This window comes from Hemiscyllium ocellatum, chromosome 2 (genome assembly GCF_020745735.1).
Source record: "Hemiscyllium ocellatum isolate sHemOce1 chromosome 2, sHemOce1.pat.X.cur, whole genome shotgun sequence".
Taxonomy (NCBI): domain Eukaryota; kingdom Metazoa; phylum Chordata; class Chondrichthyes; order Orectolobiformes; family Hemiscylliidae; genus Hemiscyllium; species Hemiscyllium ocellatum.
Window position 1 is genome coordinate 66,571,649 of NC_083402.1, and position 20,747 is coordinate 66,592,395.

The 20,747-nt window shown below is 41.9% G+C and overlaps 1 protein-coding gene across 2 annotated transcripts in view; it reads right to left on the reverse strand.

The window, feature by feature from the left end:
* The window catches only part of epb41l4a (erythrocyte membrane protein band 4.1 like 4A), a 304,833-nt gene that overhangs the window by 167,767 nt on the left and 116,319 nt on the right, over positions 1–20,747 (reverse strand). For both annotated transcript variants that reach the window (XM_060844451.1, XM_060844444.1), the window contains exons 3-4: positions 19,843–19,947; positions 15,222–15,273 (exon numbers count right to left, since the gene is read on the reverse strand). In XM_060844451.1, coding sequence (XP_060700434.1) covers positions 15,222–15,273; positions 19,843–19,947 — 157 coding nt within the window. The remainder of the gene's footprint in view (positions 1–15,221; positions 15,274–19,842; positions 19,948–20,747) is intronic.

Consider the following 20,747-nt stretch of genomic DNA (forward strand, 5'->3'; position numbering starts at 1 on the left):
TAAGGAAGGTGAGTGACTGGTGAAATTTATTGAGGGCTGGTTGCCGGAATTGCTTAACTTGGAAGCTGGAAAGAGATGCTCAAAGATTGGGAGGGCTTACTGGGTCATGGTGCGGAGGTCAGGTCTGGACCAACATCATCGTCCTGTCTTGGTACAGTTTCATCACTATAGAGTGAAGGAGAGATAAGGAAGCTTCCAGAATCCAGGGGAAGGATCCAGAAGTCCGAGCTTATGATGGCTCTCAGATCATATTCTTCCAGGACTTCTCAGCAGCGATGATCCGGAAAAGGAAATCCGCTGACAGCATCAAGAAAAGACTGAGGGAGCTCAAGATCCAGTACTCTCTGAGGTGTCCAGCGGTGCTTCGGTTCACCTTAGATGGATCTGTACATCTCTTTGACATGTTGGAGAAGGCAAGAGACTTTGTGGACAAATTAACTTCATCTAAACAATTTAGTATGTGCAAATAGTAGTGTTGTTTGGGTATGTCTCTACTTTCTTGAAAAAAAGTAAGTCTGGTCGGGGCTTGCTTTTCCTTTTTTTATTGGTAATAATCTGGTCTAAACTATACTCAGGAGTGGTTGTGATGTATACTTTCAATTTCTAAGTTAATTTAGACCGAAGGATGGCTGGGGTACTTACCTGGAATCTGGTGTACCTGGAACATCAAGGGGAGTCACTCACCAATTAAGAGGAAAAAGATACTCGAGTCTTAAAAAGGAAAAAGTGGATATTGCTTTACTACAGGAGACACACTTAGGGAGCATTTGAAACCACTACAAAATGGCTTTGATCGGGTTTACTTTTCTTCTTTTAATATCAGTAGTAGGGGAGTGGCTATACTGGTTAGGAGGAATCGCCCATTTAAGTTACTAGAGCATGTTAAAGACACACATGGGAGGTTTGTAATCCTCAAAGTCCTGATAAATGGGGAAGAATATGGTGTTTTAAGTGTTTACTGCCCTCCAGCCCATCCCTTCAAATTTCTGGTTGATGCGTTCTCTAAATTGATCAGTCTCGAGTCCCAGCATATCATTATAGGGGGAGATTTTCTTATGGATCCCACGGTAGACAGGTTGCCCAAAGGCCCCCCGATACTCTCTGTACAAAATAAACAATTAGTGGATCTGTATTGGAGTTAGGGTTAGTGAACGTTTGGAGGCATCTCCACCCTACAGGCAGGGATTTTACGTCTTTTTCCAATTCACTCAGATGTCACACCAGGATTGATTCTTTTCTGACCCCCGTGGTAACCCTGGACTTGATGGAATTTTGTACGATTGGTAATATTACCATCTCCGATCATGCTCCAGTACCTATTGGTTCAGATTAAGGTCACTATAGTGGGCCCAAGGATTTGGCGAATGGATTCCTTTATCCTTTAGATAATACATTTGTGGAGTACTTCTCCAAGGAATTTCGAGTGTTCCTAGACATTAACTCAGGCTCGGATGGTAGCCCATCCTTCCTTTGGGAAACTGCATGCCAGGGGGTTAATTATCTCCTACTCTGCCAGCAGGAAGCAACAGAAGGGCGGGCAGCAACGTCTCCTCAAAGCACGACTGAAGGCAGCCGAGAAGGCTTACTTTGACAGGCCCTCGTTGGTCAAGCCACAGACGATTACGGCACTGCGGTCTGCATTGAATTCCATGCTCACATAGACAGCAAAGAAGGAGCTTACTTTCACAAAACAAAGGTGATATGAGCATGGTGACAAACTGGGCACGTACCGAGTGTATCTTGCCAGGGAAAAGAGTGCTCTTCAAGCCATTACAACAGTTAGGTCTGGGAACCTAACATGTGATTCCAAAAAGATTAATGCGGCATTCCAGAGATTTTACTCTGAATTACACCAATCTGAGGGTTGTGAGGAGGGGCAGGCCAAGACGGAGTTCTTTTTCAAGGAGCTGGAGCTCCTGGGTGTGACCCCCAAACAAGAGTCTTTTCTCAATGCCCCCTTATCAGATCAAGAGGTGCAGGAGGCTGTGAAACAGCTTCAGAGTGGAAAGCTGCACAGTCCTGATGGACTTCCTATCAAATTTTCTAAGGAATTTATAAGCATATTGTCAGGCCCAATGCTCAACATGCTTATTGACTCATACAGCCATGATTGTCTCCTGCCACCTCTCAGAGAGGCCAGTATTTTGCTTATTCTTAAAAAGGGGAAGGTCCTGGAGACAGTCTTCTTACAGGCTTATTTCACTCTTAAACGTTGACTTTAAAATCCTCTCTTAGACTCTTGCGTTAAGGCTGGAGGCTGTGTTATCTTCTATTGTTAAATAGGACCAGACAGGCTTCATAAAGAGCTGCAGTTCCTCCAATAATGTTAGGAGGTTGCTTAATGCAATTCAAGCATGTCAACAACAGTCCATATAGGGATTGGTGATTTCTTGAGATGCAGAGAAGACATTTGACCGAGTTGAGTGGCCCTACCTTTTTTATACTCTAGAGCAGTTTGGCTAGGGTGAAGCCTTTATAAGATGGGTAAAGGGTCTCTACAGCAACCCTTTCACTGTGGTCATCACCAATGGGATATGACCAAACAATTTTAGCATTTTTAGGGGCAGCCAGCAGGGCTGTACCCTTTCGCCACTGCTTTTTACATTAGTGATTGAACCAATGGTGGAGGCCATTTGTAGGGATCCTAATGTATCGGCTCCAGAAATGTGGTCAAAATTAAGTAAGATTTAGTTGTACATGGACAATGTCCTCATTTATTTGTCAAATCCAGCAGTTTCAGTGCCTTGCCTGATACAATGCATCAGCTCGTTTGGCACCTTTTCGGAGTACAAAATTAATTATGCAAAATCAGAGGCTATGTGAAGTCTTACGAAGGTGCTAGGTCTTGAAGGCGAATCTCGATTCCCATTTAAGTGGTCAAAGGGGGGTTTTGTGTGTTTGGGCATATTGATCACTGCAGTTTTTGATCGGTTGTTTAAAGCTAATATTGTTCAACTATTCAACAAAATCAAACAAGACCTTCAAATATGGGAGACACTTCCAGTCGTATGGTTAGGTCGGACAGCTCTTATTACGATTAGTATTCTCCCCCTTTTGTTACTCGATATGGATGCTCCCCCTGATTTTCGAGAAGCAAACGTTCAGGAGACTGAACGGCTGGTTCAGCACTTTTACTTGGCATTGTAAGCGGTCTCTTATTAAATTTGCTAAACTGCAATTGCCTCACAGACTTGGGGGAGTGGATCTCCCGGACATTAAAAAATATCAACTAAGCTCGCTTTTATCTTACTTGAGAGATTGGGCATGTGGGGACCCTTTTTCAATATGGTTAGATATTGAAAACTCTCAGTCAAAATGCCCACTTACTTGTATGCTGCTTTTGGACAAAATGAGGACAGTTAAGGAATATTGCCACAATCCAATAGTTACCAATACTGTTAAAGCATGGAGGGCAATACAGCAGAGGCAAGGCAATATTGGCAAAACATCTTTTCTTACACCTATAGTGCTTTGCCAGGTTTTCAACTGGGGATGATGGATTCAGGATTTGAACATTAGACAGCTAGGGGTGCGTCTTGCTTGGGTGATTTATTTGAAGGACACACAATAATGCCTTTGGATCAGTTAGCATAGAAATACGAGCTATCTAGCAGAGACCTCTTTTTTTTTAAGTTAGGGATTTTATTCAAAAAAAGACTACACTTTTGACTGATGCCACGTGCTAAGAGTACACTTTCTGTCAGCATTTTATATCATCAACTGGAGGGCAGCCTCTCAGATGAGTTCAATCAACTCTACAAGGTGTGGGAGAGAGAACTAGGCATTGAGGTCACCTCAGTGACATGGGAAGACATTTGGGAAAATGCAAGAAAGGTATCAATTTGCAATAGGACCCAGACTTTACAGTTGAAGATTCTCCATAGGGTCCACTTGGCTCCGGATCGTTTGTCAAAATTTAAACCAAGGGAGCACATGCCCCCAAGTGTAAATCTAGTATGGGCACTCTTACCCACTGTCTCTGGTCTTGTGGTAGGCTTCAAACATACTAGAGCATTGTGGCAGGTGCAATGGAGGGGATTTTGGGTGTAAGGGTGGAGAAAGACCTGATCTTCTTCTTCGTGGCCTGCTCAGTGTATTCCCTGTAGATGCGCAGAAGAAAAATCTTTTTAACATCCTCACTTTCTGCGCAAGAAAGAATATCATGACACAGAGACGTGGTAGGGGGACCTGCAGATAAAGGGTGGGAGTAAAGGTTTTGGGTGGGGAGAAAGGTGGAGTGGTGAGGTCGTAATAAATGAATACAGGTGGTGGGTGCAAGCTGGTTGGTTGATGGGAGAAATGAATCAAGTTGGTAGCTAGAAGGAAGGGTCAGTCAAAGATACGGAAGGAAGGAGGCGGGGCTGGAAAGGGAGTCAGGGATGGATGGGAAGGTTATTTGAAATTGAAGGACTCAATATTAAGTCCTCCGGACTGGAGGCTTCCCAGGTGGAAGATAAGGTGTGCTCCTCCAGTTTGCGATCTAATTCACTGTGGCAGACCAAGGAAGGACATGTTGGAAAGGGAGTGGAAAGGGCCGGTGACCAGGGGTTCAGGTCAGCCACTGTGGACCCAGCTGACATGCTCGGTGAAACATGCCCTTAGTTAACATTTGGTCTCACCGATGTAGAGAAGACCAATCAGGAGCACCAGGTACAGTAAACTAGGTTGGAGGAGAGGCAGGTGAACCCCTGTCTCATGTAGGGGCCCTTGATGGAGATAAGAGAGTGTTGGCAGGTTTGCATATGTTATGGTTGCAGGGGAAGATACCAGGTGATTTGGGGGTGTTGGTGGAGAGGGTGGCGTGGACCAAGGAGTGGTGAAAGGAATGGTCCTTGCAGAAGGCAGAGGGAGGTGGAGAGGAGAAGATATTCTTGTTGGTGAGTTATAGTTGGAGTTGACGGAAGTGTTTAAGTTGGATGTGTAGACTGGTGGGGTGAAAAGTGAAGATAAGGATGACCCTGTCTTTATTACATTTGGGGTAGGGGGTTCATCTTCCATTTCTCTGGCATACAAACCACTCTGTAAAAAAGTTGCTCCTCATGTCCTTTTTCTATCTTTCTTCTCTCACCATAAAAATACGCCTCCTAGTTTTGAACTCCCCCACCTGAGGAAAAAGACCCTTACCATTGACACTATCTATGCCCCTCCTGATTTTATAAACCTCAGTAGGATCACCACTCAATCTCCTACGCTCCAGTGAGAAAAGTCCCAGTCTTTCCAGTCAATCACATTCTAAGCCTACAATTTCCCTTTTCATCCATGGTTCCTGAACCCTGCCATTCCCATCATATACAGGAATAAGCTGGGAAGTACTAATCTTATTATGATGTAGATACAGGAAATGTTGTGCTACTTAAGCAATACCCTTATAGGCCTAACCCTCTAAAATAGACACAAGTTCAAAAGAGATTGAAAACCTGCTCAAAGACATCATAATCAGTGATTTGCTGTGAATGGAGCTCACCTATAATAGTGGTACCAAAACTAGATAGTACCCAATGGTTATGTGTGGACAATTGCAAAATCAATGCAGTTACAAAATCTGATTCCTATCCTATTTCACATTTAGAAGACAGTATTTAGAAGGTGTGACAAGCAACTTATAAGTTGGATTTACTGAAAAGATACTAGCAGGTACCTTTATCCAAAAGAGTGAAGGAAATTTCAGCTTTTGTGATGCCAAATGGAGTGTACCAGTTTAAAGTCAAAGAACAAAACAGAAGTACAGCACAGGAGCAGGTCCTTCAGCCCTCCAAACTTGTAACAATCATGCCCTAACTAAACTGAAAAAACAAACCTGCACTTATACGGTCCATATTCTTCTATTACCTCCAAGTTACCATGAAATGCCTCTTAAATGTCACCAATGTGCCTGCTTCCTCCACCACTTCTGGCAGTGTGTTCCAGGCTCCTACCAATCTCTTTCTGAAAAACCTCCCTTAAACTTTTCCCATCTCACCTTGAACCTCTGCCCCCTTGTAACTGAAACTTCATCCTTGGGACAAGCCTTTGACTATCCACCCTATCTATGCCTCCCATAATTTTGGAGACCTCTATCAGGTCTCCTCTCAGCCACTATCTTTCCAATGAAAACAATCCTAGTCTTTTTAACCTTTCCTCATAGCCAATGGCCCTGCGACCAGACAACATGCTGGTGAACCTTCTCTGCACTATTTCCAAAGCTTCCATATCTTTCTGGTAGCATAGTGACCAAAACTGCATACATACTCCAAATGCGGCCTAACAAAATTTTATGTTGCTGCAACTGCTACAAAAAAAATGAAAAGTTATAAAAATACAGAAGTACAGAAAAGTAGAAATAATATCATATCATTATATTACAGTAACGTTAACAATAAACTGCCTAGTACTCTTCAAGATACGATCATCTCATATTTACTTAATTTAACCCAAATTAATATAAACTCAAATTAAATGAAATAGTACTAAATTAAATTATAATCCAATAAAATTAAATTACATTGCATTGCACTACATTACATTACTCCACTCGCTGCACCTCCACTGAAGCTCCTGTTCATGGGAGTGACAATTATTATACCTGTATTTAGTAGGCCTCCCCCGTCCCCACCTCCACCTCCCTCCCCCTGCCCCCAATGTCCCTGGGCTACCATATACGATCCTCATGGCTATATAAAGGCCCTAATCAGTACCACCAATAGGTCCATGTCTATGTAATTTAGAAAGGGCTGCCATGTCCTATAACATTGCTCTGTTCCATGGCGCACCATACTTGTCAGATAAAATTGGTGGACGTGCTCCATCACAAGTCTGCACCACCCTGCAAGACCTGAAGGTTTTTCTAATATTCAATTCATTAGAATGTTCTTCCTCGCACAGTGTGTAAGAAGGTTAAATAACCTCTAGACAAAAACAATGACTGCAGATGCTGGAAACCAGATTCTGGACCAGTGGTGCTGGAAGAGCACAGCAGTTCAGGCAGCATCCAAGGAGCAGCAGCAGGTTAAATAACCTCTCCCCATGCTCACCCAAACAGGGCAGATTCGGCAATCCTAAAAGAAGGGATACTGGATCCTCCTTAACTTCAATTCCCAGGATCTTCTCCAGCTCATTCACTATGGCGCCCCAGTATCTGCAAATCTTGTAACAGGACCAAAGCAATATGTAAGGGTGCCTATGCTGATTTTACATTTGGGATATTTCGGAGAAGACCCTTTCTTAAACTTTGCTAACCTCTCTGGTGCCATATGGGTCCTATGAAGAATCTTCAATTCCATCACTTGTGCTTTATTGCATATTAATATTTTCTTTATATTCCCCCATATATCCTCCCATGTTTCTGATGAGATTTCTTCCCCTAACTCCTGATTCCAGATCCATGGAGTATCTCCATATTCCCCAAGGCGTTCCCTCATGGCAGATTATATATGGTACTAACTGAAAGAGCACTCCCACATCGGAGCACTCTTCTTTCTATATCCGACTCACAGGGCTGAGCCAAGAGCGTGGTCTTCTTCTGTATATAATCCTTTACCTGGAAGTATCGGAAAATGTCCCTATTAGGAATCCTGTATTTCTGGCTTAATTAGTTGAAAAACATCAAGACCTCTCCCTCGAATAAATCTCCCAAACAGGAGATTCCCTTACCCTCGTATGCTCTAAAGCCGGAGTCCATTGACCCTGATCTAAATCCTGGGGCTCCCACAAATGGGGTGAACGGCGAAGTCTTAAACAAATTGCCCTCACTCTGCCGCATATCCTCCACGCTTTCAACGTATTTATGATAATCGGGATCACACAGTGCTCAACCACAGATCTCATCTTATCCAAAAACAATAAATTGATGAGGGGATATCTTGTCTGTGAGGCCACAACATCAAGCCACATTGACCTTGAGTCCTTATGCATCCATTCATCCACTTTCTACAGCAAGGCACCTATCTGGTATCTCTTCAGATCTGGTATGTCCACCCCTCACCCGTTCCCCCCATATCCTGCAGAGGTTGCAGCTTGGGAAATTTAATTAGGGGGCACCTATGGCAAACCAAGCCAACTGCCAAACCTCCACAGCACCTGCTTGGGTAATAACAATGGGAGCATCCTCATAGGAATAAACGCTATACAGCCTAACCATGATATGCGTAATCCCTCCCACTGTTGCAAGGCCTGCTTTATTCTCTCAATAAAGATAGCTCTGTACAGCTGGTGGAAGGTAGGGGAGTAATAAAAATTCCCAGATAGAGAAAACCTCTCCGTGACCTCCCAAAAGGAAACTCCATTCCGTCCTCCAGCTTCGGTACTTCCACCAATCCCTCCATGGGCATGACTTCCGACTTTGCAAAATTTATCCTGTATCCCGAGAAACTGCCAAATAATTTCATTTTTGTATTAGCCGTGATATGGACTTCTCCGGGTTAGCCAAAACAGAAGGAAATCACCTGCACGGAGTAACTTTGTGGTCTCCAATTCCCACCTTGGTGCCATTATTTCAGGGTCCTTTCAGATGGCCTCCGCCAATGGCTCAATTACCAGGGTAAATAGTAATGGCAAGAAAGGATATCCCTGTCGGCTGCCTTTCCTCACATTAAAATTGCTCGATTTGACCCCATATGTGATAACCGCTGCTTTGGGGTCTCTATATAACACTGCCACCCACCTAGCGAAGGCCCCTCCCAGACCAAAGCAATCTAGAACAGTAAAGAGATACGACCATTCCACCCGTTTCTGCATCTAGGGAGACCACCAAGCCTAGAATTAATCTCTGCTGACATACTTGCACTATGTTCAATACCCGCCTGATATTGTTGGAGGAGCTGCAGCCCTTGATAAAACCCATCTGCTCCTCTTTCATAATAACGGGCAGTATCTTTTCCAACCTCACAGCCAGCACCTTTAATAAAATCTTGAAGTCCACATTCAACAACGAGATGGGTCCATACGACACACAATCCTCAGGGTCTTTCCCTTTATTTAAAATAAGGAATATATAAGCCTCCCTAAGAGAGGAGAGTGGGCAGTCCTGACTATATGAATGACTATACATCTCCAGAAGTGGTTCAGCTAACATGTGTGTAAACCCCTTGTAAAATTCACTCAGGAACCCGTCTGGACTGGTGCCTTGCCACCTTGGAGCTGCCTTACCGCCTCTTGCACCTCCTGTATCATCAGAAGTACATTTAAAAGGAAGGCCTGATCTGCGTTTATACTGGGGAGGTCCAGGTTTTCAAAAAAGTATTCCATTTTTGCTACTCCATCCCCACAGCTCTCTGACCAATATAACTCTATTTACAACTTCCGAAATCTAGCATTAATTTTTTTCAACTCACAAGTGATGTTGCCAGTTCTCTCCCTAAAAGACACAATGGATTGTGGAGCACTTTTCTTCCTAGCCAGGTAAGCCAGCTATCTACCTGGCTTATCCCCATATTCAAACAGCCTTCGCTTTGCAAAGGAGACCCCTCTCCTCACCACTTGTGTGAACACGAAGTCCAGAGCAGCCTGGAGAGCCATGACCCGTTGTAACTTAACCACAGATGGCCTGTTATAATATGCCGACTCAGCTGCCTTCAGCCAGGCCTCGGGCATCTGCTGCTGCACTCCTCTCTGCCCCTTTCTCGTTGTTGAGTGTAAAATAATCAGATCCCTTAAGAACGCTTTGGTGATCTCCCAAAGCACCGATGGATTATTGGCCGTACCCTGATTGAAGTCCCAAAAAGCCCTGAAATCCCTTGTAATGTACTGTACAAAGTTGCCATCTTTCAACAGAAATGGATCCATATGCCAGTGCCATGTGTGTATTCCACTACCTTTGTCTTAATGTCCAAATACACTGCTGCATGGTCCGAAATAGTTATGTTCCCAATCCTACCGGCCAATACCAAATCCAAACAATCCGACGGAACAAAGAACATATCAATTCTTGTGTGGGACTTGTACAGGTTGGAGTAGAAGGTAAAATCCCTCAATTAGGGTGGAGACACCTCCATACATCCACTCGCCCCAACCCCTTACACAAGTTCACTAACTGTCTAGACTGCATGAGATGATTAAAGTCTCCTCCTATAATCATGTGGCACACCTCAACAGCCATTAATTTAAAGACTGCGTCAACTAAACATTTAAGAGAATGCAGCGGGGGACAGTAAACATTCAGGATGCCATACTTTTCTCTGTGTACCAGAGCCTTGAGAACGATGAACTGCCTATATTTATCCTTAATTTGATCTATCATCTGAAATGGGAGTTTCCTTTGTACTATTATGGCCACACCTCTGCTTTTGGAGTTGAAGGAGGAGAAGAATACACTCTCATATCCCCCCTGCTGAAACTTCAGATGTTGCCTATCGGTTAAGTGTGACTCTTGCAAAAGAGCGAGGTCAACTCGTTCCTTCTTTAGATTTGAAAGTGCCTTCTTCCTTTTAATGGGGTAATCGATCCCTTTTATATCCACCTGAACAGATCGCTAGCCATGACAGCACACTACAGCCCGCAGTCCCCGAGAGGAAGAAGTCCATTCAATGTCCGGTGAGTGGAAAAAACATAGACTTTATCAAATCTAAATACTATTCCTACAAACACGACTGAAACTACTAAAACTAAGAAGTTAATCACTATTCCTAACTTGAACAGATAAACCCAAAAACCACAAATCTCCAGAGATCTCCCCACTCATCCACAGGGGGCATTCACTCCCAACCTTACAGCTGTCTTGGCACCTTCTAGTTAAGGCTGCACCCCACACCCAGACCAAAAAAAAATGTTACTTACACTCCTGCAAGTGAATAATGGATGCCACCCTCCCCCTCCACATCTCAACCCCACACATCTTTACAACAAAGACGTAACCACCCTTCACCCAGAAAAGCAGAACAATAAATTAACAGATAACTACCAAATGGATATAATATAAAACAAACCAGATTTTACACCAAAGAAATGCCAAGCCTATAAGGCCCGAGACACCATATGCCTTCTTAATCACCTTGGCTACCTGTGTTACCACTTTTAGGGAACTGTGAACCTGCACGCCCAGATCCATCTGTATGCTATTGTTCCTAAGGGTGTCACCATTTATAGTAGATTTCAAACCTAAATTTGATCTCCAAAATGTATCAGATTAGATTATTTACAGTGTGGAAACAGGCCCTTCGGCCCAACAAGTCCACACTGACCCGCCGAAGCGCACCCACCCAGACCCATTCCCCTACATTTATCCTTGCACCTAACACTATGGGCAATTTAGTGTGGCCAATTCACCTAACCTGCACATCTTTGGACTGTGGGAGGAAACCGGAGCACCTGGAGGAAACCCACGCAGACACGGGGAGAATGTGCAAACTCCACACAGTCAGTCGCCTAAGGCAGGAATTGAACCCGGGTCTCTGGCGCTGTGAGCAGTGCTAACCACTGTGCCACCCATCAGCTCGCATTTGTCTGGATCATACTCCATCTGCCAATCTATCCGTATCCTGTTGTATTCTTTCACAATTGTCGGCACTATCAGCAACTCCACCATCTTCATGTCATCTGCAAACTTATTATTTAGACCTACACTTTCCTTCAGATCATTTATATATACTACAAACAACAGACAACCTATGACTGATCCCTGTGGAACACTACTAGTTACTGATCTCTATTCTGACAAACACCCTTCCACTGCTACCCTCTGTCTTCTATGACCAAATCAGTTTTGTATCCATCTAGCTAGCATAACCCGAATTCCATGTGATTTTAGTTTTTGTACTAATCTGCCGGGTGGGACTTTATCAAATGCCTTACTGAAGTCCACATGAACTACATCAACAGCCCTTGCCTCATGAATTATCTTTGACACCTCTTCAAAAAATTCAATCAGGTTTGTGAAGCATGACCTTCCCCATAGAAAACCATGCTGCCTGTCACTGACTAGTCCATTTTCTTTCAAATGTATGTTTATCTTGTCCCTCAGTATGTTCTCCAACAGCTTTCACACCACAGCCACCATGCTCACCGGCCTATAATTTTCTGGATTATCCTTGATTCCTTTCTTAAACAAGGGAACAACATTGGCTAATCTCTAGTCCTTTGGAACCTCATTTGTAGTCAAAAATGATGTGAAGGCATCTGGTAATGCCGCAGCTATTTCTTCCCTTGCCTCTCACCTGGGATAGATCCCATCTGGCCCTGGTGATTGATTGGCTTAACACAATTTAGGTTACCCAAAATCCCCTCCTTCAATTACTTGCCATTCTCTAGAGTATTCACACACTCATCCCTGACTTCAACATCAGTCATGTCCTTCTCCATGTTGAATAACGATACACAGTACTCATTAAGGATCTCTCCCACTTCCTGTGGCTCCATGCATGACTTCCCTCCTTTGTCCTTGAGCATAAAAAGCTTTGGGATTCTCCTTGACTCTGTTTGCTAAAGACATTTCGTGGCCCCTTTTAGCCTTGTTAATTCCGCATTTAAATTCCTTCCTAATTTCTCTAAACTTCTCAAGGGCTTTGTCAGTTTGCAGCCGCTGAGACCTATCATAGGCTTCCTTTTTCCTTTTGACTAAGCTTACAATTTCCCTTGTCATCCATGTTTCCTGGATCCTACCATTCCTATCCATGCCATTTAGTATGAAACATGCACCAACCACGTTTGAAAGACTAACCAATAAAGTCGTTTTGGGAACGTGGTGTACATTGATGACCTTGTAATTTTTAGTCATACATGGAAGAAGCAGTTGGAGCATCTATCAGAATTGTTTGATCGACTTTGGGGAGCAGGCTTGGTGATAAACAGTCAAAGAGTGAGTTTGCAAAAGCCCAAGTCACATTTCTAGGCCATGTTATTAGACATTGACAAATGGCCCCACAGGATGTGAAAACAAAGGTTATTGGCGAGTTTCCCACACCACCAACAAAGAGGGGAGTACTACGATTCCTGTGACAGAGTGTTTTTTTACCGGAGTGGTTTCTACCTTGTTTTAGCAGAATGGTTGCTCCATTGACGTACTTGTTGAAGAAGTGCAGAAAACTTCAGCGGACGGAGGAATATCGGAAGGCATTTGGTAGCCTGAAAGCAGTGATAACCACTACCCTAGCATTAGCCACACCTAACTAAGTGAAGCCATTCAAAGTGACTATCAATACAAGTGATATAGATGTCAGTGCTATACTCTTGTAAGAAGAGGAAGTGAAGTTAGATGCTAGCCTAATGATATCATCACTGGACAGTTAATCCAGAGACTCAGGAAATGTTCTGGGGATCTGGGTTTGAATTCTGCCATGGCAAACAGCATTCCACCCAAACCCAGCCCCCCTACCCAATCCTAGTAACCCTAAATTTCTTATGGCTAACCTACCAAGCCTGCACATCCCCAGACACTACAGGCAATTTAGCATTGCTAATCCACTTAACCTGTACATCTTTAGACTGTGGGAGGATCACACATACATGGGAGAATGTGCAAACTCCACACAGACAGTCACCCGAGGCTGGAATCAAACCAGGGTTCCTGGCACTGTGATGCTACAGTGCTAATCATTCAGCTACCGTGTCATGCCTGAGCACTGTGTCATAACTATAAGTAATCTTTAAAATTACTTAAGTGCCAGTCAAGGGTTTTTAGTAGGAAACAACAGATAAAAACAAAGCTTTCTTATCTTTCATTTTGGGCAATTTCGCATAGCCAATTCACCTGACTATCTTTGGATTGTGGGAGGAAACCCAAGCAGACACGGGGAGAAAGTGCAAACTCCACACAGACAGTCGCCTAAGGCAGGAATCGAACCTGAGTCCCTGACACTGAGGCAGCAGTGCTACCCACTGAGCCACTGTGCCACCCCAGATTAAATTAAATGGGTTTGATCAGGATAGTGGGTTGTCTTCCTGTGAAACAAACCAGTTTAATAATGCAAGTCTGGCTTCATTTCAGCCTTAGAGTTATAGAGTTGTTCAGCACAGAAACAGACTCTTTGGTCTAATTTGTCCATATCAGTGAGATATTTCAAATTAATCTAGTTCCATTTGTCAGCATTTGGTCCAAATCCCTCTAAACGTTTGCTATTCATGTTCCCATCCTGATGCCTTTTAAATGTAATAATGGAACCCACCACTCCTTCTGGCAATATGTTTTATATACACACCAGCCTCTGCGTGAAAAGGTCACCCATCAGGTCCCTTTTAAATCTTTGCTATCTCACCCTAAACCTATGCCCTCTAGTTTTGGATTACCCTACCCTAGGAAAAAAGCATGGCTATTTACCATATCCATGCACCTCATGATTTTACAAACCTCAATAAAATCATCCATCTGTCTCCAACACTCCAGGGTAAACAGCCCCAGCCTATTCAGCTCCTCCCTATAGCTCAAACCCTCCAACCCTGGCAACATCCTTGTGAATCTTTTCTGAACCTTTTCAACCATGTTTGCTTCGTCCATGTTGAAGTAATATTGTTATCACTTACTTTAGAAACAGAAATGACAAATATTCTGGCAACCTGTACAAAAGATGCTCGGAATGCTTATGAAAAAGAGACTTGCATTTTGAAATATTACATTTCACAACCTCAGAATATCTCAAAATATTAACCAGGCAATTAATATAAAGTAAACAACTGCAGAGGCTGGAGATCTGAAACAAAAGCAGGAATTGTTGGAGAAACCCAGCAGTTCTGACAGAATCCTTGGAGAGAAGGATTTAAGAGTTAATACTTCAAGTCCAGTGACCCTTCTTCAAAACAGCCAAATAAGTGCTTTGTGAATTTGGTCACAGTTGTCATAGGGAAAGTACCAATTTGCAAACAGCAAATTCCCACAAAAAAAAGGATCTTCTAATCTATTTATATGATGCAGATTGAGAGTTGAAAATTGACCAGGACACTGAGCGGAATTCCCTGAGATTCTTCGAATAGTGCTGTGGAATCTTTAATGTTCACTATAAAGCCAGAATGGAGCTTAGCTTAATATCATGACATTTATTGCAATAAACATACTCACTTTGAAATAATTTGAATGGTTCTGGCCTACAGCCAAAATTATCATAAAATTTTGTCAGACAATTGATATATTGCATTTCTCATTTCATTCAAGCCCCAACATATCAAGTCAGGCTGGTGAAAGTCTAAATGATATGCATTTCTTTCGATCCTGTCATGCAAGGACACAAAAAAATACACAGAGGCAGCTGTCCATCTCAGTTTGACTGGTCCCTTAAAGCAGCCGATGCATATTGCAAAACTTGATTGAAATCACTACTCACTGTTTATAAGATCCTTGTGTTCAGCAAGTGTTTTTGTGGGATCAAGCCAGTACTGTGTAAAATAAATAGTTGTTGTTAGAACAAATCAATGTATGGATTCAGAAATAAATAACAATTCATGTCACAGCGGAATTACATGAAAGCTTTCCATTAAAAAAATCCCATTTCATCATTGACATATGATTTGTTTCGATCTGAAATATGCATTTAAATAGATTTAATGTCTTTATTTAGAGGATGGGTATTTAACTAATGATTTCTTCCTCTGCTTTATCATGGTCTTCCCACTATCCTCATAACAGGACAGTAGTTCTCTGAAAGATACTTTTTAAACAGTAGATTGAAGTTCTACCTTCAATAGATTGACCTTAAGAAAGTAATAGTTGCTTCCTTGAACCATGGCCGCCCATGTAGTATAGGTATACCCTCAGTGCTGTTAGAAAAGGAGTGTCAGGATTTTATTTAGGAAGTCCAAGGGTTCACTTTTACAAACTCTGAAGGATAGAATCAGGTATTGGGGAAGACAGTTTGTGGCGGGATCCGTAAACAATGGGTTCAATCTTCTCAATGCTCATAAAACATAAAAGCTAAGAACATGAGTCGATCTTCAGTTAGAGAAATTTCTGCCCACTCAGCACTGGGTATTATACAATCAGATGATATAGCGACAGTGAAGGAGGGGTTCAGAGAGGTGATGGTGGTGAAATAAAACTGCATGTCGTCAGTGACACATGGAAATTGATGCTTTTTTGTTTTCAGATCATGTCACTGAAGGGCAGCATGTTGATGGGAATTAGAGGGACATTGGCTGAGGATTGAATCTTGGAGAATTCCAGAGTTAATAGTGCAGGGGCAGGAAGACACCAATACAGTGATTCATGAACTATAAGTAGAAAGGTAGAAATGTAGTGTCACTCAGTTGGATGATAGATGAGAAGCTTTGCAGATAGGTTGCAATGAGAAAACATGTCAAAGGCTGCAGACAAATTAGGAGATATAGTTTCTTTTCTGGCAATAATAAAGGATGTTATTTGTAACTTTAATAAGGGCTACCTTGGTACTATGGCAGAAACTGGGACCTGAATGGGAAATTCAAACATGGAACTCCAGGCAACACCAAAATGGGAAGGTAGTCATCATAGTATCAGAGTATCAAAATTCATTTATTGAAAAATTGACTCTATTTTATGCAGTATAATTTGAAGCATTAGAGACAGAACTAAATGAAGATAGCACACTAGATACAATTAGATAAATAATTTTGGTGTCTGAACTTCACAGAATCATACAGTCATACAGACCCTTTGGGCTCAATTCTTCTATGCCGACCACGTTTCCCAAACTAAACTAGTAAGATTTGCTTGCGTTTAGCTCAAATGTATCAAATCTTTTCTATTCATGCACCTATCCAAATGCCTTTTAAATGTTGTAACTGTATCTGAATCTACCACTTTCTCTTGCAGTTCATTCCACAAACAAACCACCCTCTGTGTGAAAACGTTGCTCCTCAGGCCCCTTTTAAATCTTTCTCATTGGAGCAAAGAAGGATAAGAGGCAACTTGGTAGAGGTACAAGATGTTGAGAGGCACAGATAAAGTGGATAGCCAGAGACTTTTTCCCAGGGTAGAAACGTCTATCAAGAGGGGATAAAGTTTTAAGGAGGAAGTTTTAGGGGAGATGTAAGAGATAGGTTCTTTACATAGAGAGTAGTGGGTGTGTGAAATGCACTGCTGGTAGAAGTAGTAGAGTCAGATACATTAGGGGCATTTAAGCAACTCCTGGGTAGGCACATTGGAAGATAATACAATGAAGGATATGTAGGTTAGTTTGATCATAGAGTAGGATAAAAGGCTGGCACAACATTGAGGGCCAAAGGGCCTGTCCTGTTCTATGCTCTATGTTCTTTCTCCTCTTACCTTAAAAATATGCCCCCTAATTTTGAACTCACCCACCCTAAAGAAGACCGTTGCTATTCCCCTATTCTATGACCCTCATGATTTTATAAAGCTCTATAACGTTGCCCCTCAACCTCCTATGCTCCAGTGAAAAATATCCCAACCTATTCAGCCTATCCTTATAACTCAAACCCTCCATGTTTTGCCAATTCCCTCCACAACGGGAATGATGATAGAGTCTGGCATGTAAACATCCAAAAAACAGAAATCTGTTTTACTCCCTTCCTAAAAACATTGTGGGTCTACCTACACAGAATGGATTTCAGCTGTTCAAGAATGCAGTTCACCCTCTCAAGAACAATGAGGCATGGCCAATAAATGCTGATACAGCCAATGACACCCATATCTATTGAACAGATAACACAATAAAAGACCTACTGTGTGCCGATGCTTAAATCCAGAACCAGGGTCACAGTCTAAGGATCTAGAACCAGGGTCACAGTCTATGGATCTAGAACCAGGAAATTTCAGCCTAAGGATGCAGAACCAGGATGTTATAGTCTAAGGATATGGAATGGACCATTTAGGGTTAGGAGAAATTTCTTTACCCAGAGAATGGTGAGCCTATGGAGTTCACAGCCACAGAAAGCAGTTGTGGCCAAAACATTTCATGATTTCAAGAAGGAATTAGATATAGCACTTGGAGCTAAAGGGATCAAAGTATAAGGGGCAAAAGCATGAAAAGGCTTGAGTTGGATGATCAGCCATGGTCATAATGAATGATAGAACAGGCTCAAAGGGTTGAGTGGGCCACTGCTGCTCTATTTTCTGTGTTTCTTTCAAGGAATATTTGTGTAGACAAGGGAAAGCAAGCACTATGGTCAAGTAATAGAAACCATCTTGTGAGAAAGAAAATTTTGAGAGTGCATTTAGTCAGTTTTGGAGACAAGGAGACTTGGAAGAAAGAAATCCAGCTCAGGAAAAATAGAACACTGTCTAAAATCTACTTGTGGGTAGACAATTCGACCTAGCTTTTACCTAGCAATTTAAAGAGCCATCTTTGGTACAGGCACTCAATTGTACCTTGATGGAAGCAGAGCCAGAAACCTGTTGCTACAAGTAGCAATCCACTCCATATTTGTCATCAAAGACTTATAAACTCATTTTCACCAGTGAACCAAAATGGAATCATCAAGCTTGCATTGTTTCAAAATACTCAAGCATAACAGTGACTCTTCCAGTTGTTTTAAGACACTATGTCTATTGTAATCACCTTTTCCTGTGTGAGAGTGGGTGCTGTTGTAAATACATTCCAGTGTCAAGAAATAACTTTTCTGTAATAACAGAGTTTTGCCTGTTTGAGTAACAATACCTTTCCCTTTATAAATACATCTACTTGAATCATTTGAGAGATGGAAGAAAAGGCATCACTTCACCATTTTTCTCTTAACCATATATACATGATAATCACAGTGCCACTGCATTATTGTTTTTCTAACAGAACCACAGAATTGTTCTGATGCAGAAGGAGGCCTTTCGGCCTATCGTTACCTGCACTGGCTCATTAAGTGTACATCGTTACTTGAACACTACTTGAACCCTTGAACATTATTTTTACCCAAATAATCATACAATGCTCTCTTGAATGCTTCAATTGAACCTGCTTTCATCACATTTCCAGGTCGTGAATTCCATAGCCTAACTACTTAGTGATGAAGAAGTTATCCCTCACTTCACCCTTGCTTCTTTTGCAGATCACTTTAAGTCTATGCCCTCTAGTTCTTGTTCCTGTTACAAGTGGTAACAACTTATCCATATCTCCTCTATCCAACAAACTCTCAGACATCCTCTGAGCCTAAGGTGAAAAGACCCAACTTCTTCAGTCTATCCTCAGATTTGAAGTTCTTCATTCCTGGAACCATTCCTGTAAACCACTCCCGCATCCTTGCCAATGCATTCACATCCTTCTTACAGTCATTTCTTCTGGAACATGATAGTTGTGTTCCTGTGCAACCCTGCCCAAACAAAAATCACACAATACAAATACACTTGAAGTATTGGTGATGTAATCGCAATATAGCCAACACGCACTTTAAAAGTTCACATTTTAGAAAGAGTGTCCCCTATTCAGCCAATTGGCATTAATGAAAGACATGCTACAGCAGAGCTGCCTGTATAGTATGGTGATAATTGGGACTGCAGATGCTGGAGAAATCGGAGTTGATAAAGCTTAGCACTGGAAAAGGCACAGCAGGTCATGTAGCATCCAAGGAGCAAGAGAGTCAATGTTTCAGGCAGGACCTTTCTTCAGTCCTTTAGCAACTCTGTATTATATGGCGCCCAGCACTGTACACAATACTCCAGCTAAAGTCTAACAAGCACCTTTAAAAAGTACAATATTGCCTTCTTGGTCTCGTATTCTATGCTTTTATCAGCTGAGGATACTGGATACATTATTAACTGCTATCTCTACATGTCTTGCACATATACACACAGGTCCCTGCTTCTACATCTCCCTAAGAAGAACATCCTCTATTTTATAACTGTTTTTAAATTGTTCAACTGTAATTTTTCCAGTTTAACACTGAGATGAAGTGGAAAATATTGTAAAGATGACATAATTGCTGAAATGTTTCCATTGAAAATTACTTTAATTTTTATTATAAATCACAGCAACTCTCTTTTCCCAAATCCTCAGTTCCTGCACACCTTTTTACATTACTCACCGTTTGATGACTTCTGTCACAATAACGCAAACCAAAGTAGTCTGTCTCCATCAGGTTTGTATGTCTGAATACGTAATCCAAGACAATAGCCCCTTTGGTGGACTTCTGTCGGAAAAATTTGAAGACTCATTTCAGAAAAAACACCAGCTACATTTGAGGGTAGAAAGAGACGCACGCAAGAGAATTTTAACATACAGAAACTGAAAGCATATGAAATGACACATTGATTTTAATATATGTTTATATTCACGTCTATTTTCAATTTTAAAATGTCAGTGTCTATATCTGCGATGAAAATACCTTTTTAACCTGTTCTGCTATTACTGCTGTACCTGCCAGGCCTCAGTTTGTCTCCAGCACTTCTAGCTGTACTGTCAAAAGCTCTAACCATCTCTGTTTCTCAAATTGTAAAATTACTTGCTGCTTAGCTATAATTTTAAATCAATGGATCTCCATCAGATATCAAATTCAGTATACCAGATATGGGCAGCATTGAAAGTATTGTTAAGTGTCAGTTACTCCTGGAGGTGGTGCTGTGACAGCCATGTTCAGTGGGAATGGCATTACATTTTCTCATAGAACCTTCCAGCTACTATTTTACAGCAAGAACGTATTATCCTGGCTGGTCACTGCATGTGCTCTGACTGTTTTCTTCCACTGCAAGTTTTCCTTTGTCACTGAAATTGTAACAGCCAAGATTAAACAAAGCAAATAAAAAGACATATCACAATAGTTTGAAAAATGTATCCTCTCAGTTTTCTTTGTTTAACATTTCCATTGCCTTTACTTGAAGACACAAAAGCATGAGTTTGGATTTGATGTTTCACCCAATACCTCAAAGTCAAATCCAGATTGTGAAACCTATTGTCTGCAGTGTACCCACTTTATCACAATGCCTCAGTTCT